Source organism: Nilaparvata lugens, chromosome 4 (genome assembly GCF_014356525.2).
Source record: "Nilaparvata lugens isolate BPH chromosome 4, ASM1435652v1, whole genome shotgun sequence".
In the NCBI taxonomy this organism is placed as follows: domain Eukaryota; kingdom Metazoa; phylum Arthropoda; class Insecta; order Hemiptera; family Delphacidae; genus Nilaparvata; species Nilaparvata lugens.
In genome coordinates this window covers 45,630,328-45,655,232 of record NC_052507.1, presented here as the reverse complement: position 1 = coordinate 45,655,232, position 24,905 = coordinate 45,630,328, and the positions used below count along the sequence as shown (strand labels likewise).

The 24,905-nt window shown below is 34.7% G+C and overlaps 1 protein-coding gene across 2 annotated transcripts in view; it reads right to left on the bottom strand.

The window, feature by feature from the left end:
• The window catches only part of LOC111050886 (protein FAM160B1), a 76,952-nt gene extending 52,458 nt beyond the window's left edge, over positions 1 to 24,494 (bottom strand). The window contains exons 1-4 of one of the 2 annotated variants that reach the window (XM_039427536.1): positions 24,292 to 24,494; positions 19,066 to 19,206; positions 11,763 to 11,978; positions 6,393 to 6,518 (exon numbers count right to left, since the gene is read on the bottom strand). In XM_039427536.1, coding sequence (XP_039283470.1) covers positions 6,393 to 6,518; positions 11,763 to 11,978; positions 19,066 to 19,206; positions 24,292 to 24,336 — 528 coding nt within the window. In that variant the 5' untranslated portion in view covers positions 24,337 to 24,494. The remainder of the gene's footprint in view (positions 1 to 6,392; positions 6,519 to 11,762; positions 11,979 to 19,065; positions 19,207 to 24,291) is intronic. The other variant, XM_039427537.1, reaches the window with a different exon arrangement.
• Between the last annotated feature and the right edge of the window lie 411 nt (positions 24,495 to 24,905).

Genomic DNA, 24,905 nt, shown 5'->3' with positions numbered 1-24,905 from the left:
TAATTGATGTTGAAGTTTATTTTTGTGGGGGAAATAAAAATTTTATTTTATTTTTTTCACAACTTGCATGAATTTTTTCAACAAATTGAATGTCTTTATTTTGTTAATATTACACGCTTGCTTCATTAATGAGATGGATTAGCATTCATGTTGTTAGTACTTTAATGGATAGCAATGTCTGGATTTAATGAATTTCGGGATTTTATGAATAGAAAACTTTGAAATTCAACTTGAGACTCGTACTCGTATCAATGGTACCGTAGTAGAAATCACCCCTGATAAAACAACTTTCAAGTTTTCTTCCAATTTTTATACATTTTACATATTTCAAATTGAATTCTCATTACCCGCTAAACGATGGAAGTGCGATAGTAACGCAGCCTAGTAGCGAAAATTAGAACTACTAGAACTACACCAAAGTACATTTCTTGGACGGAGTACATTTCTTGGCGCATAACGGAAAAGGTCCATAAGTTATACCTCAATGGACAAAGTACATGCTTTATAATATAGTACACAAAGTACTGTAATACTCTAATCTGTGCGAGTAGTAGCTAGACAACCGCAAAAAAATATTCTGATGGAAATTGGAACAGATAAATGAAACGTTGTCAATAAGAGTTGATCAACGGTGTACATAGCTGATTAAAAAGGAGAATTAATACTTTTGAAATACACCTCCTGAGGATTTGACGTCTAATGCGAGTGCGGAGGGAGGGGGTGAGGAGGGTCTCAGCCATTCCAATTTCCATCAGACTATTTTCGTGCGGTTTACTATAGCAACTGACTCATTTTCTAATTTCAAATTTTGGGTTAAAATTTATATGGTATATGAGACATACAGAGTGGATGAAAAGTCCGAGAATGGCTTAATATTTCATACACAAAGATAATTTGACGGTGGGTGTGATTGGGGAGCCTACTCAAATTGAAAATATTACTTTACTATGACTTTAAAAATCTGGTCCTCAATCTTGGATCCGCAATTTTGAATGCAACTTTATTTTTTTAAATGGGAAGGAGCCATTTTTTAAGTGGGAAGACGCCACTTTTCACCTACTCAATTTGAGTAGGATTGGGGGATCCTACTCAAATTGAAAATACAACTTTACTTTGACTTTAAAAATCTTGTCCGCCATATTGGATCCGCAATTTTGAATGCAACTTTATTTTTTTAAATGGGAAGGTGGTCATGGGATACATGATTTCGATACGGAATTTCAAGAAAAAATGGATGACGAAAACCGCTTATCGATATCTCAAACCGTTCCGAATATATTCACATTATTAACCAATACTATTCAAAACAAAAAGTAAGAGAACGGCTTAGTATCTAATGAAAAATGTGATTGCACGGTAGGTGTCATTGGGGTTCCTACTCGAATTGAAAATACTACTTTACTATGACTTTAAAAATCTGGTCCGCCAGCTTGGATCCGCCATTTTGAATGCAACTGTTTTTTTTTTTTTTTTTTTTTTTTTAATAGGAAGGTGGTCATGCGATACATGATTACATGATACGGAATTTCAAGACAAAAAGAATGGCCAAAACCGCACATTGATACCTCAAATAGTTGGAAGATATTCACATTAGTAATCAATACCATGAAAATCAAAAATGAAATACATAAGTGGTATTGTCTAATAATGTGAATATCTTCCAAACGGTTTGAGAAATCGACGTGCGGTTTTCGTCATCCATTTTTTTCCAGATTTTGAAAGTCATAGTAAAGTAGTATTTTCAATTTGAATAGGATCCCCAATCACACCCACCATCAAATTATATTTATGTATGAGATATTAACAGTCCGGTTACTTAGGGGATTTCGTGGGCACTTCGTGAACAGGGCCGCCCAAAGGGCAGGGCGACCGGGGCGGTCGCCCCGGGCGCCTCGGCTAGGGGGGCGCCGCGGTCGTATAATGATTACCGCCACGACATTATCGGCTCAAGTACCTGGTACCTTTATTTCACCTTCACTTTAAAAGTCTTGAACCATTTTCTTATCAATCCATTTCTGTGTATACCTCATTACTTATATGTGAAGTGTGAATTGTATAGCATAAACAATAAAAACTTGACGTTCACTGATTAAACTTTTGGTAAATACAGTCACTCTACGCATAACATATAGGCGTATATTTTTCTAGTCATTGAGTGAGTCTATGCGCGCCCACTGCCCCTGCAACCAGCAAGTCGTCATTGGTCGCTTCATTTAGTTGGTTAGATTAGTTAGATTTGGAGTGATGTACCATAGTTGTTCGAATTTGAGTATATAGGTTTAATTTAGATTAAAAGTCAGTTATATTTATAGATTTAAAAGTGCATTTAGTGACACACATAGGCCTACACTCCAAAAGACATCATACTGAGTGGAGCCCCCCAAATATGGATTGTGAAATATATTGGTGACACTTTACCTGTATTATCAACTATCAAATATTTTCACAACTTGCTTGAATTTATTCAACAAATTGAATGTCTTTATTCTGTTAATATTACACCCTTGCTTCATTAATGAGATGGATTAGCATTTATTTTGTTAGTACTTTAATGAATAACAATGTCACCTAATTTTCAGCTTCAACCATCATCACCAACTACTGGAAATTGGCCATTTTTTGTGTATTGGAATATGGGCTAAGTACACTCAACAATAAATTTTCTACTTTTCGACCGAATTTGACTCATGATGCATGATTTTGGACCGCCTTGACGAGCCGAGAAGAATGAAGTGTGGTACGATGAGATCTGAGCATTGTGTCAAGAGTTATGTGTTTGAAATTTTGATCCTTGAGGTGTCCTTATGCGCGCCTCTCCACTAGGAAATACTGAAATGGAGTGCATCTAACGGGTGATTCTCATAGAGCATAATCGCATGAGCTTATGTCATTGTGCGAAATATCAATGTGAGGTGATGATGGTTGAAGCTGGTAATTAGATGTTTTTTCACAATACAAGGAGCATTGTTGTCAGTTGTACCTGGAAATCTATATGAGATAGAGCGCTCTACCTGATCATAGATTGTATAGCACAAAAATATGCCCAGATGGATTTTGAATTATACATCTAACTAAATGGTACCTTAACAATCGAAAGATATTGTTGATCAAAAACTAAAATTCGTCAGAATTGATTTCTTCTTTAAATTTTACTCATTTTTTGAAAATCATAACTCAGTACTTATTGAAGATAGAGAGTTCCGAATAATCTCATTTTATTCAGAATTTTATAATCTAGAACAAAGGCTACAGCAAATGTTTCCGTCCGATTACTGGAGTTGGTAGAAATAGCTAAAAACTGGGAAATGAACTGAAAATACGAGGTTTTCGGGCCACTCTGTACCTAGCACAAAGAAATTTTGCATGAAGAGATTGGTTCTGGACTACTCTAATGTATCCAAATAATATATTTAGAAATCAGAACTACAATATAAATTGCAAGCACACCTCCTTTTTATGATTATATTGACTGGACTAGGAAGTTCCTGTGACAACTGTAGAGGAATCAGCTTGCTAAACACTGCTTACAAAATCTATAGCATGATTATCAAGGAAAGGATGCAGCCCATAATGGATGTTCTCATCCTGGAAGAGCGATGTGGCTTTACTTTTAAATACTACCTTACCGCGGTATAATTGTGGGGGGCGCATATTAAAATTTCGCCCCGGGCGCCAATTAACCTCGGGGCGGCCCTGTTCGTGAAGATGGAAACAGACCCAAATATTCTGATTCTAGGGTACCTCAGGATATCCGAACCACTTGATGCGCATTTGGGGGTCGCGACTGGGCCGCGTAATGGCCGATTCAAAATGGCGGATCCAGCATCAATTAAAACAGTCATAGAATGGTTACCATCCATGATAGAGACATCTAGTAAACGCGAATCGAATCACAATGAACTATTCAACTATTCTGCCAAGTTTGTTATTACAAATTTCCAACTTTTATGTTCACTGTGAATACATTTACAGAGTGGAAAGTAAAATTTCGTCCCCGAAGATTGCATGTTCCAAGTTTTTGGAACTAAATTAATCATGGAAAGAGTAATTAAAATGAGATAAATATCTAGAACATTATATTTCGGGTATTTATGAACACTTTGGTGGTAGAAACAATCCGATATCTCTCACTATAACTGAATATAAATCGATATAAAAGAATTTATCAGTTATGACCGCCATCTTGAATTTATCAATTATGAAAAATATATTCATTGTTTTCTCATCAATATTCTTATTCGGCTGGTTGTAACAAAGAGATTGAGACCATTTTCAAGTCTTTATCATTAAGTAGTCGTGAGAAAAACGATTTTATAGTTCAGTTTTAATGATGGTTAATTGTCTCAGCGGCTAGAATGACATCATAAAAAAATCATAACTCCAGAACAAAAGGTGATAAAAGCTTGAAACAAACGGAAATAAATCATAAATTCTATTTCAAAGAAGTTTTGCTTGGCACTTTATATAAAAAAATTGTCATTGAAAGTAGTTATTCAGAAAAAAATCATGTTTTAGGTGGAAATTTGTAACAACAAATTTGGCAGCATAGTTGAATAGTTCATTGTGATTCGATTCACGTTTACTAGAGGTCTCTGTCATGAATGGTAACCATTCTATGACCGTTTTAATTAATGCTGGATCCGCCATTTTGAATCGGCCATTGCGCGGCCCAGTCGCGACCCCCAAATGCGCATCAAGTTCGGATATCCTGAGGTACCCTAGAATCAGAATATTTGGGTCTGTTTCCATCTTCACGAAGTGCCCACGAATCCCTGTTTTTGAGCCATAAGAAGCCGGACTGTAAGCCGTTCTCGGACTTTTCGCCCACCCTGTATGATAAGTATAAAACAATTTTAACAGCTGGTTTATTAATTTCAGATTTTTTAGTTTTAGAATTCTTTCAAATATTGGGTTATGACTTTCAATATTGCTAATGTTCATTCAGTTTTGAAAGCGAATAAATCTGGAATTCTTCCTTTTTATCCAATTTCTTACTATCATGTCCAAAAACTAATATTGACCTAAATTATGTTCTATGATTGCGTATTTATGGTTTGAGTTTGGGAGATATTCAGCAAAAATTATAATTTTTGTGAGTACATCATCAAAACCTAAAGGGGCGTTCAGATTTACGCGCCGCGAACATGAGCAATTCACTTTTAATCAGCTGATGCCAAGCTTTTTATATCTGTATCTTACCGTTTCTGTAAAAATACAGATATAGTCAGCTGATTAAAAGTGAATTGCTCATGTTCGCGGCGCGCAGTTAGTAGACAGAAGGTTGGTCACTCATCTATAGTATTTTAGTTGAAATGCAATTGGAGTGGGGGAACTGCAGCCGTGACGTAGGCTGTAGTACAGAGTAGGCAGAATATCGCATTCTTGAAAATCATATGGTGACGTATAGTCAAATTATATAACACAAACATTTTCTGACATGCAAGCTTTCTGTTTCTGCTTTACAATAATTATCAAAACATTTAAATAATACAAGCATTTTGCCATATTAAAGCAAAAACCCCCACCTACTAACCTTCCCTTTCAAACCCTTGAGGTTTCTTTATCTTCTAGGTCGTGTTTATATTTTGTAGTTTGGCTATACATCAGCTTGTGAATTTCGGGGATGAGATATTTTGATTCTCGTAGAATATGTGCTCGATACCAGCATGTGTTCAGTGCATTTATATGAATGAAATTCATTGGATTTATCGGGATCGGTTTATTGGTTTATTGCAATGCATTGGTTTATCAAGATCTTTTATGGGTTAATCTGAAATTATAATAGTATAACGTTGTCTACTAACGCTTTTCCAGCCTATTAACTTTTTCGTGTCACGTTTTTAGACTCTTGAAAGACTTTCAACTTAATTTTATTCATACAAGTTGAATGAACTTGAAATATTTAACAACATCATTAGAATCGGTGATTCATTCGCTATAAGTATGGAGAATTTTTATGTTCTAGGTCAATCTTGAGGGGTTTAAACGACGATGTATTTGAAGATACAGTGAATAAACTGTATGCTCAGTGTGGTTACTCTTATCACTTTTTTACTACACGTTGGCGTTCCCCCCACCATTTCGAATCTTACACCTGTGAGTGATCAACCTTCTGTCTACTAACATTGCGCGGCGCGTATATCTGTACGCACCTTAATATACAGAGTATCGACTTGACCGAGTACGAGTCACGGCAACGGTCAGCTGATTACGACCGAGTATCGATCAACTTGCCGGCAAGATTCAACTCACATCGTTATATGAAAGTGAATTTTCACAAGGTAAAAGGAAATGTTAGGAAAATTAGTTTTTTGCTTTTAAATGGCAATAAGTTGAAGATAATCTTTTTCAAAAACTGGAAATAGTTTTTTTTATTGAACAATCACACCAACCTGAGTATCCAACATTGGTATTAGCTGCGGATGCTTCCTTAAAAGAGCACTAAGTGAAAATAAGAACTGGACCTCATCATTTTCACAAGGTGAATGCTTGGCTCCATCACATATGCTCACCAATTTCTATAAAATAAACTAATTATATTATCTTTTATTTAAATAAAAAAGAAAGTACCAAAAATATTTTTATTGAAAAAAAATTATTATCAGGTAAATCAGATAGTGAAAAATAATGAAATATCTTCAAATTCAGACAAGTTCTGCAAATGTCTGTTTGAAAAAATAAACTATTTCTCACGTAGACAGTTAAATATTCGATGAAGTTTACAGATCTTTTAAAACATATTCGAATGTTGCCACAAATAGCGATAAAATAGTTGAGAAGTTTGAAGCTGACCTTATCTTCGACTATCACATCGAATTCTATTAAAAGGAATTACGGTATCTTTAAAAAAAACTATTTTAGAACAAAAATATTAAAAATTTAGACGCAATACAACGAGAAAGGTGGTTTGGAGATTATGAATTAAGAAGGAATCGTTTTATTCATATAATAATTATATTCAATAAATGAATGATAGAAAAGTATTTTTTACATAACAAATGTCAATAAGAGGTTTATTACTAGTAGTGCTATTTGTGTGATAGGTCGCAAACTCTTTCATTGAACAATTTAAATTCATGTGAGAGTACTGTGCGGTTACCCCCTTTTGGATTGCCTCAAGGAACAGTTTTATCCCCGCTTTTTTTTCTTTTGTATGTAAATGATCTCCTTAAACTCAGTCTCAATAATGGTAAAATAGTTTTATTTGCTGATGATACAGCCATCATTTTTTCGCATGAGAGTTGGACGGATGTTTTTAAAGTTGCTGAGGATATTTAGTTGTTTTTTGAATATAGTCAAAAAATGGTTGGACTCAAATACCCTTAGTCTTAATATATATCTAAAACCAAATTCATAAATTTTGCTGCAAATGCAGGTGACCAACCTAATGCAGAATTTAGTATGAAGCTCCATTTGAACTGTACAGACACTCTTACCTGTGACTGCCCATCTATTGAAAAAGTTAATGAAATTAAATATCAGGGTGTAATAATAGACGAATATTTGAGGTGGAGTCCACACATAACTTTCCTTTGCAATAAACTAAAATATGCAAACTATAAATTTTACAAAATTAACAACATTTTTAACTTGGAATGTCTTAGGATGATATACTATGCTTTTGTACAGTATTTAATTCAATATGGTTTAGTTGTATGGGGTGGAGCCTATGACACTCACCTTCTTAATTTATTTTTAATTCAAAAGTACATAATTAAGACAATTTAAAAAAAAACCTAGGTTATATCCCAGTCAATCCCTCTTTGTTGAATTTAATGTAATGACAATAAGGCAACTTTATTTCAAAAGACTTCTTAAACATATTGTTAAAAACAGAGAAACATTTATCAGAACTGATAAACCGTTTTATAACTTAAGACCTGACACATCTTTGAAATATATTATTCTTGATTCTAGGTTGAGCTTTATAAGAAGACAGATCATGTATATGAGCACTAGATTTATAAATATTTTACCATTTGATTTTGAATTGAAAGTCTGAGATAGAATGATTGATACTTGGATTAAGGAGAGGTTTTTTTCACTGGGATCGGAATGGTGGTAATGTCAATTCGATTTGTGTTTTTTTCTCATTCAATTTTGTTTTTCATCGTTTTTAAGCTATCTTTATATTTACTCGTTTATTCTTTCTAGTTTGATACTTTCTTTCAAGTTATTGTTTTTATTTATTTATTTATACAAATACTCCCACCAGCGGGCAAGATGTTTTTCTCTTCTGCTGGTGGCGCCTGAAAAATTCTACTTTTATCTCAAGTTTTCATGATTGGTCAAGTTCTATTTTATGTTATTTCTTAGTTTAAGAAATTGTGTTTTTGTTAGACTTGTCTATATCAAATTTTTGTAATGTATGAATTTTTTGGCAAATAAATTTAAAATTTCAAGTTCTGTGAACAGTATACTTCGCGCAGTAATAAACCACAGCCTCCTCTCATACTGCCCATCAGAGTAAATCCTGTATGTATGTCGTATCGGCGCGATATCGGTGTGAAAACGGCTAATGTATGTTGGGATTGGTGTATCAAAAATGCTAACATCAAAAGCTAATCTCCTTCAAGACATGCTGGCAACAGGTCAGCCCGAGTTGAGAGCAAACAAAGATCGAGAGAAAAAACTATCTTACTTTCAGTTATTATTGCATGCGTCATTGCATGCAATTAATAGTCCACTCGACAACTGATTTATGATGAATAATTCTACAGTCTGATTTTCACAGTAATATTAGCGTTCGAAGGAGGCTCCTTTTCCTTTTGTATTATCCTTAAAATGCAAATTTTCAAAAAAAAACCTTATTGACCGAACGCTATGAGGTCGTTTTAACTCTGATTTTCTCTCGTTTGTCTGTATGTATGTATGTAACGCATTTACGGTCAAACGCGTTGAAAGAATTCTATGAGATTTGGCAGGAATATTCCTTTTTGAATTGCGCGTCGATGTATACACAAGGTTTTATGAAATTTTGCATTTTAAGGATAATATGAAAGGAAAAGGAAATCTCCTTCATACTCTGATATCACTATATACGGAGTGACACAGAATAACGAGAACTTTAAAAAACTCCATAAAACATTAGTGGGAAGGGCAAAAATGATTTTATTCGAACTAATGTAAAGTTCAAGACTTGCCATTTGATAATTATTAATGACATCTACCACTTTTTGACAATTACTTCTTTAAGATGGCTTCTTCCTGAACGGATACACTCTTGAAATCTGTGTTGACGATTCCTCATTGATCACTGCAACATCTCATCTGGGATATTGTGGATTTCATTTTGACTCTGTTTTAATTTCCAATTAATTCAAAATTATTGATGAAATTGTGAGCGAAATCCACTTGGTTGAATCATAACAGACGATTCAAAATGAAATTAAGAATATCCCAGCTGAAATGTTGCAGCAATCGTTCAGGAATCTCAACACATATTTCAAGAGTGTATTCGTGCAGGAGGAAGCCATCTTAAAGAAGTAATTGTCAAAAAGTGATAGATGTTATTAATAATTCTCAAATGGAAAGTCTTGAACTTTAAATTAGTTTGAATAGAATCATTTTTGCACTTCCCAGTAATGTTTTATGGCGTTTTAAAAATTTCCCGTTATTCTGTTTCACTCTGTATATCATCTACTCTGAAGATAGGATTAATCATACTATAGAATTATTCATAATCTATCAGCTGACCACTAGATTATTCATTGCATGCATTACACAGATGTCTGGAGAAGCCGGTGAACAGGCGACACCAGATACTTGTGAATGAGAAAACTGCATAAGGTCTACTGTTCACAGAGCTACTAGTATATACGTTGACGCGAAATTCAAATAAGAACATACCTGTCTGACAGATTTCATGGAAATCTATTGCCTCGTTTCACCGTAAATGCGGAACATAAAAAATATGAACTTGCATAAATATAAGCATCAAGAGAGAGTAGGGTTGTTTGTTCGTTTCTTCGCATCAAAACAAGTCAACTTGTGGATTGCCTACCGGAAAAACGGGAATGATTTAGATCTCCAAATTTTGCATATAGATTCTAAAAATATCAATTTCGTGCACCTCGAATCCCAAATTTCAATTTTCCTTCTAGATATAATTTCATTCATGGGACATAGTATAATTCAACATCCTATTATATTAAGCAAGCAATTTCTGTATATTTATATCTGGTTATTTTTATATCTGGTTAGGCTATTTATGTTCAACGGATCTCGAAAACGGTTCTAACGATTTTCACGAAATATGGAACATGGTAGGTTTATGATATAAAAATTGTATTGCACTAGGTCTCATTCTTGGGAAAACTCGCTGAACGACATTAAAAGGATAACTCATCCTTGGAAAACAGATGATAATTTCGTCGTCTCTCGATAACAGAAGATGCGTGTGCCTGTGTGGGAGAGAGACGGAATTATTTCCAGTTGTGTAATCATAATCAATCAGCGAGAAATTTTATCTAGCTAGAAAATTTAATCGACTTGATAAACATAATTTGATTAGTTGACATGACATGATAATCCTTCTAAGCTAGAGTATATTATAATTTTCAAAGTTGATCATTATTTGACAATTTTAAGTGATTAGTGAGTGTTATTTTGTTATTCAATTTGGTTTGTATATAATCTTAATTATAATTTTTTGTTTTCAAATGTTTGAACAGAAAATTGAACCTGAATTCAAGAGTATAGAACATAACCTACTTTCTGGACTATTTATAGTGTATTTAAATCAAAATTCGGGAAAGAAACAGTTTTGGGCTGTGCCTGTTAGTACTTCTCCAATCATTTTAAAGAATTGTGTTCGGTTTATCAAAAGTCAATAAATAAAATAACGAGCGAAGCTCGTTGCCCCGATATTAATTATAATGTACATACCATTTATGTTAATATAGAACTATAATCTAGAGAGACTACCTCTTCGAAACAGTTAAAATTGGAAACTAAATAATTAATAACCAGTCCAATTTTGTCAGGTTGGCATCAAGTTGAGGAAGGTTTCTAAACAAGATTTGAGTTCTGTCACTTTATTAGGTTAGCACCAAGTTGAAGAACTTATCTATACTATAATAAAGAAAAGAACTGGCTCATACCAATACCTACTATTACCTACACACGTACGGGATGGGAAGATCATGTTTGAAGCGTCATCACGTCTAAGCTACTGGACTGATTAACTTGAAATTTTGCATATAGATTCTTAATTAACCCAGGATGATTCTAGGCCTATTTCAAACACTTCAAGATTCCACTAGGTCAAGTTTTAAAATAGACCCTTGCGGAGCACGGGTTACCTGCTAGTAAATACAAAAAGAGAAATGCAAAACCGTCGACTTGAATCTTAGACTTCAATTCGTTCGGTCATTAAGGACGCTACATAGAGCCTGTGTATACCCTACTCATGCAAATTGAAATAAAAAGCAAATGGTATAGGAACGTTGGAAAATGGTCAAGAAATGATAAGTTATTAGCCCACCTGCTTTCAAAAATGAAATACCAAACTTGAAAAAGTTTGCCACGTTCACATTTATTAGACTTGAACACAGGACTGCAGTTTCGAGTTGAAACCAACACATCTTCAGCTGCTGGTTTCAACAAGGAACAGCAGTTCTGTGTATAAATCTAATAAATGTGGACTTGATAAAAATAAAACTGTGTTTTTTCAATTGTGGAGAAATGCCACAAAATCAATTCCTATTCAGCAAATTTTATCAAGAAATACCAAAACTAATGAATTGAATGAAACAACTTGCCTGAAGTGATGTAAAAACAGACACATGTCCTAAGATTGGAGCTTTGATTTGAACCACTGTGCGAGTCACAAACTGAAGCACATACTGCTTCATGCCAGGTGGATCATCGGACGCCGCCAATGTGGCTAACAAATCCAACAGACTGTGTTGCAGCAAGTACTCAACACATGGGCCCATTTTTTCATCCTTACTTTCCTCATCTTCTTTCTGCAAAATCTGACATCAAGAAAGAGAAATAATGTTGATCATACAGCTTTGATATTATCCGCTAAGGATGCTATGAACTAGCAATTATACTTTTTCGATCAGTATAATATGGATTAAAATTCGGAGGAGAGACAGTCTTTGGTTGTGCCTGTTGTTCCTTTTCAAAACATATTAATTAATTGTGTGTAATTGGGTCAATAAATGATCAATCTATAAATGGAAATAGATCAGGAATTGCATTTGTTCAAATGCTAATGAATGAATAATCCTATTATATTAAGCGAGCAATTTCTTTATATCTGTAAATATTTTTATATTTGGTTATTTATATTTATATTTTTATAACTGGTTATTTATGTCCAACGGATCTCGAAACGGCTCTAACGATTTTCACGAAATTTGGAACATGTAGGTTTTTGATGTAAGTGCACGTCCAGTGCCAACATACCTATAATCAAATTTTTGGTTGGGATCGATTTAGTATGTTATTTTGAGCAAAAAATCACAAAAATTAAACGGCGCTCGCTATTGTTTTTTAAATAAACTAAGTTCAAAGTAGCACAATTTTACATGCATTTAACCTATGAGTAGCAGCCATTTTGATTATTGAAATCATCAAATTATGATATTCCTAATCTGAGTTTTCCTAACCCAAAGCTTTTCCTAACCTAAGCTTTCCTAACATAAAGCTTTTCCTAACCTAAAGCTTTTCATAACCTACAGCTTTTCCTAACCTTAGCTACTTATGGTTGCTACTTATAGGTTAAATGGCATGTAAAGTTCTGCTACTTTGAACTTAGTTTATTTAAAAAACAATATTGAGCGCCGTTTAATTTTTGTGATTTTGTGCTCAAAATAACATACTAAATCGATCCCAACCAAAAATTTGATGACAGGTATGTTGGCACTGGACGTGCACTTTAGCCGCTAGCCGCTATTTTAAATGAATCAGGAAATACAGCGGTAAAACATTTATTTACAATGTACGAGAGGGGTTCAGCTATTAGATCTGCTATCTGCTTTAGAGTTCTATTATTAATATTATCAGGACCTGGACAAGAGTTATTTTTCAGAGTTTTTATAGTTTCTATCACCTCCGGTGGATTTACGGGACTGTAAAAAAGATGCATTTAATTCATTGGTTCTCTTATATGGGAAATCTGATGTGGTGGTATTTTGTTCAATTTGAGCAGCCAAGTTTTTACCAACTTGCGAAAAATATCTATTTAATTCAGCTGAATCTATTTCTGGTTCATCATGTTTTTTTTTGTATCATCAATGATTTCATTTATGTAATTCCATAGTTTACGTTTACGTTTACGTTTATCACTCCTGCATTCCTCTATTTTTGATCGATAATAGTTTGTTTTTGTTTCATCAATTAATCTGTTTAATAAGTTTTTATATGCTTCAAGACCATGTTTCAGTTTTGTGTTAAGAGGTTCTTTTAATGATCTCTTATATTATTTATCTTTAGTTCTTATTGATTTTATTAATCCAGAAGTAATCCATGGCTTCAAAGGCTTATATCTGTGTGGTATTTTTATTTCCTGACTAGAATTCTCAATATACTTAGTCAAAACCGAACAGAATATTTTTAACAGATCGTTAACGTCATTGGATTGATTTTCATAAATACTATCTCATTTTTTATTACTCAATAAATCCTTTAATTTTTTATAGTTAGTTATTTTCTTATTGCTTATACAGTTGATTTTTTATCTTGTTTAAAATTACTCAATCCTAAATGTAAAGTCACTGAGTAATGATCAGTAATAGTTGTTTTAAATACGTTTCCTTCCGCACTGTCAAATACTTTATCAGTTGTTTTAAGAAATATATGGTCTATAGACGACTCTGTTCGATTTGTAACTCTAGTGCTGCCATTTATACAAGATCTAAAACCATTTCCATTAAGAGTATTAATATATGAAGTTACAATATTATCGTTAGAAAACAAGTTTAAGTTGATGTATCCTGCTACACAAGTGTTATGATTTTGTGACATACTCTAGATGTAATCATCAAAACTTTCAATGAATCTTATCGCATTCCTATTTGGAGACCTATAGATAGCAACATTCCTAACTCATGTGCTAGGGGGATGAGGGTGGTTTAGAAGTTGCATTTTCAGCGTTTTGCTTCCACGCTCATATCTTGAGAACAATGCGTTCAACCGACATAACTAACTATTCAAAACTGAAGGTTGATAAATTCTCTACATTTTTTGTTCAGTAGAATTTTGCGATATTCCCAACAGTTCCCGAGATATTCGCTCTTGAAAGTGTGTAATTGTTGAAATAACAGGTTTTTATCCAATGTTTTGCTCTTTCAGGGCTTATAACTCTCCAACAATGCATCAAAAAAACTTATGCTTATCGTAGGTTTGAAGACCATTGAATTCTCTTTAAAATTATGTATTATTCCACCATTCCAAGTTTTCCTTTCTTTGTTATAGCAGCTTCAATGTAGGGGGGGGGGGATTTTCATTGCTGCAACAATTGATCATTCGACAATGACATTTGACATTTGTGTCTGTGACACAATTTTTGACTTTGTAGCTTTGTTGAGACCAGTTAGTAGGTGAACATAGCAAAAGTTACGCATCTTTATCCCTTCTGTTGAAGGTGTGGAACCGCTGAGTTGACACTTGTTGCAGCAATGAAAATTTCACTCCCTACATTGAAGCTGCTATAACAATGAAAGGAAAGCTTGAAATAGTGAAATAATACATCATTTCAAAGATATTTCAATTCTCTACAAACCTATAATAAGCATAAGTTTTTATGATGCATTGTTGGAGAGTTATAAGCCCTGAAAGAGCAAAACATTGGATAAAAACCTGTTATTTTAACAATTGCACACATTCAAGAGCGAATATCTCTGGAACTGTTGGGAATATCACAAAACTCCACTGAACAAAAAGTGTAGAGAATTTATCAAGCTTCAGTTTTGAATAGTTAGATATGTCGGTTGAACGCATTGTTCTCAAGATATGAGCGTGGAAGTAGAACGCTGAAAAATTCAACTTTTAAACCACCCTCATCCCCTTAGCACATGAGTTAGGAATGAGAACTTTTGATATGTTCTCCTCCTAACTAGTCTCAACAACGCTGCAAAGTAAAAAATTATGTTTAAAACATTCCCTCAAAATTCCTTTGTCAATTGGTCTATTGTTGCGAAAATGGATATTTCACACTCAACACTAAAGCTGCAAAAAAGGTGTAGGGAAATTTGTAAGTGTGGAATTCATCATATACATCAAATTAAAGAGAATTTAATGCTCTATAAGCTCATAATCAACATGGATTTTCTTCATCGATTTTCAAAAATTTATAAGAGCAGAAATAGAAAAAAATTGTGGCAAACATGTTTTTTTCAAGAGCATATTTCTCGAAAACCAGAGGAGAAGATATGAAAAAAAGTTATGGAATAAATATTGTGAGAAATTATGTGAGCATTAATTTGTTATATGACATTTAAGTCCTTAGGATACACAGTTTTTGAGTTTTATACGAGAAACCAAAAAATGGTACCTTTTAACCACCCCCATCCCCTTAGCACAGGTAGTAGGGGTGGGGACTTTTGATATGTTTACCTCCTTACTACCCTAAACAGAACTGAGGGGTCAAAAATTGTCTTCCCAACATATCCCTCTATAACCTTTCCTTGACTGGACTATTGGAGATTACGTCTGGACTTTAATGTTGGAATTTTGAACATGATTCTGAGTTGTGAAGTGGGATATGCAAAATAGGGATAGTGGCCTAACTTTTTAAAATACATGTAGCGAAGGAATTTATTTTGAACGTTTTCAAGAGAATCAGAATATTCAGCATGATAAGGTTCCCAAATAATTGAGGCATACTCCAATCTACTTCTTACTAACGACTTGTAGATGGTATCTAAATTACTGTAATGTTTGCAAGTTCTAATAACAAAGTCGATTAGAAACATTAGACGATTAGTATTCTTCAACTATTTCATGTTTTCCTTTTATTATTATAAATAAATAGCAGCTCCAATGTGGGGATGGGGTAAAATTTTCAATTTTGCAACAATTGATAATTTGACTGAGAAATCGAAGGGAATGTCTGGAAAACAATTTTTGACTTTGCAGCTTTGCAACTTTTGACTCGTTAGGATGTACATCTCTAACTCCTCTGCTAAAGGTGTGGAAACGTTAAGTTGACACTTGTTGGAAAATTTAAAATTTCACCTCCCACAATAAAGCTGCTATAACAATGAAAGAAAAACATGAAATAGTGGAGAAAATACATCAAATTTGAAAGAATTCAATGTTCTACAAACCTACGATAAGCATTAATTTTCATGATGCATTTTTGGAGAGTTATAAGCCCTCAGAGAGCAAAAAACTGTTATTTAAACAATTTCACACTTTCAAGTACCTCGAGAAATTTTGGAAATATCACAAAATTCCACGGAATAAAAATTGTGAAAAATTTAGCAAGCTTCATTTTTGAATGGTTAGTCATGTAGGTTGAATGCATTGTTCCCTAGATATAAGCGTGTAAGAAAAAAATTGAGAAATACAACCTTTTAACTTCAACACAATAAGTAGGGATTGAGACTTTTGATATTTTCACCTTCCAGCGTTTCACCTTTGTCAGTAATTGGTCTATTGATGCAAAACTGCAAATTTCACACTCAACTCTAAATCTGCTTTACCAGTCGTGGAGAAATGCGTAAAATTGTGATATTATACATCAAATTGAAGATACTTTAATGCTCTATAAGTTCATAATCAGAATGGATTTTTCCATTGATTTTTAAAAATTTATAGGCGCAAAAATAGCAAGAAACTGGAGGCAAACGGGTGTCATTCGTAAGTGCCAGTATTTCAATTTTTCGTTATTTTTGTTTTTTATCTAAAATTATCAACATTAACATATTGCGATTTGAAGAGCGGATATCTCGAAAACTATAGAAGATATAGGAAACGTTGTGGGATGAATATTGTAGGAAATTATGTGAACTTTAATTTTGTATAAGATAGTCATCTCCGTAAGATGCATCTTTTTTGAGTTATAGGCGAGAAACCAAAAAATGGTACATTTGAACCACCCCCCACACCTGAGCACAGGGGGTAGTGGTGGGGACTTTTGATATTATTTTTACATCCTAACTACTCTAGACAGAGCTGCGAAGTCAAGAATTCCAAACTTTCTTTTCTATATACTTTTTTAGCATTCATTGCCAGGACTAATATGCAATTCCCCATCTATTTACATCTGCAGACTGACTGGAAGTAGGGGCAAAGCCACATTTAAGCCTTTTTTCAGGTGCTTTTACACTGGTGGCGGACAAAGATTATCAGCTGAAAGCGTTGCATTATCTGAGAGCTTCTGCGGATTCGAGTACCATCAAAATAAATATTTTTTTCCTTTTTCTGAGAACGTTCAATTTTAATGAAGATTACCCACGTAATTTGAAAAAAATATATTCTATTTTCCAAAAATTATTCCATTGTTGTCAAGTAAATATGATAGTAAAAGAATACCTTTCAATTTTCAGCATAAAAAATTTGGACATATAGGCCTGTAACCTAAAAATATTGCTATAAATTGACTATTTCATATAGTTTCAGTTAGTTTTCAGTTTTTTATAGTTTCAGGGTTGAAGGATTAAAAGGAAATTTACCTTTTGTGATAAAATTAGAAACATAGCGAAGATTTGTTTTTCTTTTAAATATCACTTCTCTCAGAATCATCCTCGACATTATTAGAATTACAGACGATTTCTTGAAAATCGACATATATTAGCCGCCATCTTGGTTTTTCATGATGACAAAAATTTTTGAGATTGCCATCATGGATAATCTCTTTCTACACATTATTACAAAGAGATTCATACCATTCCCAAGTCTGTAACTTCAAGGAGTCATGAGTTACACGGTTTTCTAATTGTTGGGATTGGCATTTGATGGAAAAAGCGGGTTTTCCGCTGCAAACAGGACTTTTCTCCCTTTTTCCGATGACGCTCCAGCCGTGGAATATGAACTAACAGCCTCCAACCAGATGTCATTTTGAAGCTTTGGAAATATACGAGAACACTGTACCAATAACACTAGTGTTTGTCTACTGCGAATACATTTACAGGGTGGAAAGTGAAATATTGTCCCCGAAAAATGTATGTTTCAAGTTTTTGAAGTTGAATAAATCATGAAAAGAGTGGTCGGAATGAGTCGATTCTCTCGAACATCATAGTTTGGTTAGTTCTGAACACTTTGGTGATAGAACCGATCCGATATCTCTCACAATAACTAAATAGCAAGCGTTATAAAAATGTCTGTCAATAATGACCGCCATCTTAAATTTTTCAATGATGTCGAATATTTTCGTTGTTTGCATCATCAATATTCTTATTCGGCTTGTTGTAACGAAGAGATTGAGACCATTTGCAAGTCTTTATCTTGAAGTAGTCATGGAAAATCGATTTTATAGTTCTAGCTTGTCACCTCATGCGTATGAAAAAACGCACCAGAAACCGTGCAGGGTTTTCTTTGGAGGGCGCTGGAGAACTCATTTCTTGACGTACAGCGCATGAAGATATATCGTTCCAAAGTTGAAAAAATGCTCTAAATTTCATAGATTTAAATTTTCTCTGTATCTCTTGCACGAAAAAAGTTATAATGTAGGTAATGAAATTTAAAAAAAAAGAGAAAAAACGTCTTTTTGGGATTTTTAAGGTTATAACTAAAAAATATGCGTTTTAGAGGAAAATTCTTTAAAACAAAAATTGTAGACGAAGATTTTAAAAATATTTTCGTCTAGAAAAGCGATTGAATATCTTGAACGGTTATTGAAATACAAGCGATATAGCAAAACCCTGAAAATGTTGGCGGCCATCTTGTTTCCGAGGTGTTGACTGTGATTTCGACTTACCATCATCACGATCCTTATTATGCTATACCTAACGAAAAAATTGAGACATCTTCCACGCCTGTTACCCAAAAATGACCACGGAATGACATTTGCGCCCGGACTAATGGATCATGATAATTATTATAAGGATCATGCTTCTAGGCATGGAGTACTATGAAAACTTCAGGAAAATGTTACTTTATAGAAATTACCTTTTGAAGTTGATCGAGGTGAGCTGGAATGTTTGTGAGTTCAATTGGTACTTCACGATATGAAGAAACTGCCAGATAATGTTTCATAAGACGCTTCCAATGATAGATGAAATCTTCATGAAGTGGAGTAGGAGGTGCTAGCTGAAACATGTACAGATAAAATCTAATAACTGAACAATACTGTATGATTGACAAACATGATTGTTTCATAGAGTGTTTGAAACCACGCTCTGTGATTGTTTGAAACCACTGAGTCCAAATTCAGCTTGTCATTATCCGCAATCACTAACCTTGTCTTGAGGGTAGAGCACTGAAGTTTGCGGATGATACCACATCGATTTCTTCTGGTTCAAATCAACCCCGGTGCATCAGGAGGCTGATGTATTGTTTGATGCTGCTGGAGGTTGGTTGGAAGCAAATATGTTGCTACTGAATGGGGACAAAACTCAAAGATTGGTTTGAACACTGAGTCGCAGTCAGGCCATCAGCACTCACAGAGTAATTCACCTAGGATTCACCATCGATCCAAAGCTTACATGGGAGTGCCATATTGAGGGAATCTGTAAGAGGCTGTCACGAGTCACCTATTTGCTTAGAAATATGACACAATTGATGAGCAGACCCTCCTTGCTGGTAGTGTACCATGATCTTTTCCATAGCATACTGATCTATGAACTGCTGATGCCAAGTCACGCTTCCGCGTAGAGATGTGTTCAAGCTGTAAAAGAGGGCCATCCGTAATTATTACCTTGAGTGGATTTCTGGATAATTGTAGACCTCTCTTCCAGTAATAACCATCGACAGTCATTACATTATATGTGTGCTTGTGCAAGCAAATCTTGAAAAGTTCAACCAAGGCCACTCTATATGAATATCAAGAGTGGCCTTGGTTCAACACAAGGAGTGACTTCCATGATCACAACACTAAAAATCAAGATCTTATAGATGGGTCATGCCGTTTGTAAAAGAACGTGATGAATTTCCTGCATTGGCCTTGCGTATCTTCAATAAACTGAAATCCAGAGGATTTCAAGAGGTTGAGCACACCTACTTGTTGATACTTGTTGTCTTCGTCCTTGACTGGGGGTACCAGACAGACTGTGTCAAAGGTTTTAAAATATTCTAAAATAGTGGCTCCTCAGCCAGCTCAGTCAATGAATAAAACAGCTTTAAAATAGTGGCTCCTCAGCCAATGAATAAATTGGTCTATTCATTAATGCCTGTCTGATGAGAGAGCAGAATCTAGTGCGAGGTTTATTTCTCACTTCAATTGGGAGTCTGTTATAAAATCTTAGTGCAGCTGATGGAAAACTTCTCTGCGTGCTGGCCAACCGGCTGCGAGGAACTTCCAGATTGGTAGCATGGCGAGTGTTGTGGCTGTGAATTTCGTTTCTTCTCACCAACTTATGCTGATTGTCCCTGACATAGATCAAGGAGGACAGAACATACTGACTGTATATGGTGAGAATTTTCAGTTCCTTGAAAAGTGGCCTACAATGATCTCTATGTCCTGCAAAAGAGATGATTCTGATTGCCTTCTTTTGCAGTAGTAGCACATCGTGACAAGAAGGTGCGTGTCCCCACAGCAGTAGTCCATATCCGATGTGACTGTGAAACAGGGAATGGTAAGCTGATAACAGGTAGTCTCTGCAGACAATATGTCTCAGCTTCCTAAGCAGGTATATATCGAAGAGACTGACAAAACATACAATCTCCTCCTCACTCAAAGAATAGAGAGGGAGGTTAATTAGCTTCTCTCGGAACACTCTCGCCTCCAGCTCGAATAGTTGTGTATCTGGCCTCTTGTTTGGAGTGTGTGAAGGTTGGCCTTTCAGAAGTACAAGGGAGTTCAGCACATATTGACTATTGACTGAAGATAGTGAGTATTCACCAGGCCCGGCCCCAGGGGTGGGCGGACCGGGCGGCCGCACAGGGCGGCAGGTTTTGGGGGCGGCAAATTTAAAGGAATGGAAAATTTTAAAATACAAATAAATAAAAAAATTCATATCAAATGTGAATGGTAAAATTATATAAGAAGCTTTTCAACCTCGAGCTAATGAAGACTTTTCTAAGATCAACAATGTCCCAGGAACGTCTGAGTGGTCTAGCGAACATAAAATAGTTCAGTCCCCAGATCTTGAAGAATTGGTGAAGGAATTTCCCCATGCAAAGGTCAGACGAGTTCTACTTAATTAAACAGGTGTGTTAAACACACTTGTAGAAATTGTAGTTCTAATTACTTAGCAAGTTAAGTAGGCCTAATACTATGTTGCAGTCTACGTCTTAAGGCTGTGCAAAGGCTGAAAATAAACTTTCTTGTACTGGTGATATTTTTCAAAGTTTTTCGATTTGTACCGGTATATATAAAGTTTTCTTAGGAAAACATTTTCTTCCAATCATTACTTTTTGAGATATGAACGCCTAAAGTTTAAATGTTTGGGACAGGACATTTCAAATTCGGTAAGAGATAAATTCTTCATGGTATTGTTGATTGAATAAAACAAGAAAATTTTGAAACATTTTCTGTAAATATCAATTTTTGAAAAAGTTCTTCAATTTACAAAAAAAAACTCAACTAAACACTATTTTTGGTCATTTTTAGTAAATTGAATAACTTTCTCAAAAATTGATATTTTCAGAAAATGTTTGTTTTACTAAATCAAAAATACCAAGAAGAATTTATCCTTTGAATTTTATGGATTCATCTCGTACCAAATTTGAAATGTTCTGTACCAAAAATTTAAACTTTAGGCGCTCATGTCTCAGAAAGTAATGATTGAAAAAAATGTTTTCTTAAGAAAACTCTTTCATTTTGATAGCTTGATCCTTAAGCGATCCTTGATCGTGTCCTCGCGCGCCTCTCCACTAGGAAATACTGAAATGAAGTGCAACTAACGGGTGATTGTCATAGAACATAATCTCATGAGCTTATATCATTGTGGTAAATATCACTGTGAGGACAATATAGATGGTGATGATGGTTGAAGCTAAAAATGAGGTGTTTTTCACAATACAATGAGCATTGTTGTCAAGTGTACCTGGAAATCTATATGAGATAGAGCGCTCTACCTATTCTCAGATTTTAGAGCACGAAATTACGCCCAGAGGGATTATGAATTTTACATCTAGATTGTAATCGGGATATAATTATTGTTGATCAAATACTAAATATGATCAAAATTGATTTTTTTCTTAAAATATCACTCAAATATGAAAAATCATAACTCAGTACTCATTGGAGATAGAGAGTTCCGAATGATCTCATTTCATTCAGAATTTTATGATCATAAAAAAGGCAATGCAAATTTTTCTGTTTGATCACTGATTTTGCCGGAAATAGCTGAAAACTGAACCTAAAATACGAAATTTTTGGGCCACTCTGTATTAGCATAACGGAATTTTAAATGGAGAATTTGGTTCTGGACTTCTCTTATGTATCCAAATAAAATATTAAAAAATCAGAACTACAATATGAATTGCAAGCAAACCCCCATTTTCATGTCTATATTGACTGGACCCCAATATTTATATTTGTCAAATATTTGTTCAAATGTCAATAAATATTGATAAACATAATTTTTTAGAGTTTACTGAGACTGTGGTGTCGCATCACAGCGGAGATACAATAGTAACGCTGGTTATACACTGGGCGGTTTCTGCCGCGGCGGCGAAACTGCCGTCGCCGCCTCGAAAAAAGTCAAGCTTACACATTCAGCGGAAAAAATACAGCCAAACATCGAGCGGCAAAATTACCTCCACGTATGATCAGTAACCAAAATAATTCTTGTAGTTCTTCATCGCAAATGTGTTGTGACTTCTCTGTTTCATGAGTGTTCAGTTAATTGTATTTTGCACATTTTTCAAAAGTATATATTATTGAGTGTTTAACTTAAAATAGAAAGGCAACAGCTTTTACCACTTTTGTTGTACCGTCGAAGGAAAAGAAGACATCAGAAAAATCGCCTTGCTTGGATTCATTGAAATGAACGTTTTCATTAAATCGACAGCAATATACAACATATTACAGTTTTTTCCTTGTCATCCAGAGTTTCAAAATCCCCCTAATCTCCATACACAATTCCTTGTTGCATCTCGATCCTTGAATATGTCGAGGGTTTTGTCCCACAAAACTGGCCTCTGTTCTACAAATGAGATGAACAACTCATTGTCTATCAACTTACTCATTTTCTTACACTCGTCAACCACAAACACTTTAAACAATAAATAAATGCTATAAACAACTTTCAAAATTTACAACAAGACACAAATTGAAAGGCTGATTTTCAAAGACCTCTGACTTGGAGCAACTGGGAAAGACGACTGATCAGCGGCGACGGTAGACAACCACCAAATGTGTTAACGTCCATTTGGTCACTGCGTAGACAAGAACGGCAAAAACACCGCCAGCCGCAGTGGCAGTGGACGGCTGCACAGCTGCCGCCAACGGCAATATAGCCGCGCGGCGTCTCTGCCGCCCAGTGTGTAAGCTTCCATTCAAGTCCATAGACTACTGCTCGAACGGCGGCGACGGCGAAATTACCTCCCCGGCAGAAACCGCCCAATATGTAACCGGCGTAAGGCGATAGCTCAAGGAGAGGTGGAACCCGGGATTAACAATTAAAGACGGGCTACTTGCGGGGAGGGGGGGGCGGCAGTTGCCAATCTCGCCCAGGGCGGCAAAGTCCCTAGGGCCGTGCCTGGTATTCACAGCCTCCTGAACAGAATACGTGCACCAGATACCAATGGAACTGAATCCTCAAGGTCTCTTCAAATTACGCTATGCTGAAATACTAGTTTGGAAGACATAGCCCAACATTGAGAGCTTTGCTAACCTGATTTGAAATGAACAGATACGTAGCCAAATTTCTGCATAGCTAGGTTTGAAGAAATCTTAAATAAGCCCTAGGCCTATCATAATATCAAGTTATTAATCCATCACAGATAACTGCAGTATACACGTCTAGAAGTTAAACCTTAAGACTGACGTCTTGTTGCGGAATTTGCCACTGCTGAATTCATTTAATAAATGAATAGAATTCTAGGTGAATACTACAGATAAAATTTATTTAAACATAATTGAGAAAGGACACAAATTCAAATAATATAAAACTATGCAATAGTAACTTAAACCATAATCCATAAAAGTTATTTTTGTCAGGTTTTTATAGGTTAACCTGCTAGTTAAAATTTGTAAGATGAATGATGGAATATTAAAATTTAACTTACGGCATCTACGGCATTTTGAAATACAACTGAGAATCTACCCAACATAATATTTGAGTTTTAGATCAATAATGTAACAAATGTAATTACAAACATTTCTCAAAATGTATAATTTTATATTACGTTGATTATAATGAAAGTTGTTAAACACAATCTGGTTCACAAAACGGTTACCTACCATAGCCATAGCCAGTGAACTCTAAACTAACTGGAATGGACTAGCAACACAAAAAAAGTGAGGCAGCTGGTAAAGATAGGCAACCCGCATTGCTGTGGGATTCGTTCATTTTGTTACGCATTGGCTCTTATGGGAGAATGCATTGCACAGTCTCAATTTCTATTTTATTTCTATATTGTATGTCTTATTCCACGGAAGCGTTATTTTTCCTTTATTTCCATTGTTAACTTTTTGAGAGCAAAAATAATGAAATAGGTTGAATATTAATAAAAAAAAGAATTTTTTTATTTGTGCCTGCAGTAGTTTTAGTATTGTCAACTTTTCACAAGCATGGGAATAACTTTGGGCCAGATTTAAGAGAAGCGTATTATTAATTTATTTTTATTTATTTAACAAGGACAAATATAAACTGTCATGAAATGATTGAGAATGAAAAAAC